The sequence below is a fragment of the Alligator sinensis genome, unplaced genomic scaffold (genome assembly GCF_000455745.1).
Source record: "Alligator sinensis unplaced genomic scaffold, ASM45574v1 scaffold634_1, whole genome shotgun sequence".
Taxonomy (NCBI): Eukaryota; Metazoa; Chordata; order Crocodylia; family Alligatoridae; genus Alligator; species Alligator sinensis.
Genome location: NW_005842558.1, coordinates 442,627 through 443,197, shown reverse-complemented (window position 1 = coordinate 443,197; position 571 = coordinate 442,627). Strand labels below are relative to the sequence as shown.

General features: G+C 57.8%; 1 protein-coding gene across 1 annotated transcript in view; it reads right to left on the bottom strand.

Moving 5' to 3' along the window:
* Positions 1-279: 279 nt before the first annotated feature.
* The window catches only part of WDR46 (WD repeat domain 46), a 5,971-nt gene continuing 5,679 nt past the window's right edge, over positions 280-571 (bottom strand). Inside the window, exon 16 of the mRNA XM_025213961.1 lies at positions 280-303. Within this exon, the coding sequence (XP_025069746.1) occupies positions 280-303 (24 nt within the window). The remainder of the gene's footprint in view (positions 304-571) is intronic.

Below are 571 nucleotides of genomic sequence, written 5' to 3'. Positions count from 1 at the left end.
TTCAATTCCACCCACCCCCGCCACCCCCATTCAGTCTGTGAGCCCCCTCACATGGATCCTTCTGCACTGGGGGTTGGTTTGCTATGGGGTGAAACTCCCCCACCTCCAAGTGACCTCAAAAGACCCCCTGGAAAACTCACAATAAAAGACTTCACACCCACCAGCTTCTCCTGGTAAAGCGTCTGTGCGTTTGGGGGCAGAGAGGGCCCTGTCTGTGCGCACATCCATGCCTGTGTGTGCATGCGTGTGCATTTATGCAGGCCATCTCTGCAACCCCTGCTATGGCATCTCATCCCCCTTCCCCTGGCCCAAAGACACAGTCAGGGTAGATGCACAGATGGGCAGATGGACACCCAGGGATGCAGCTGGGATGGCCCAGGTGCACCCAGCCTTGAAGTCACCCCACCCCTGAAAGTGCCCAGGTCCATCCCAAACCAAGACCAGGCAGCAGTAAGTTGGTGAGCTGCTTTAATACAAAAGGAGGGCAGTAAGGGAGAGGTGATAGGGGGTGCTCACCCCTGGTGGCTCCTGGCCCCCATGGGGGGTAACTCTTCCCCACCTGGGGGCTATT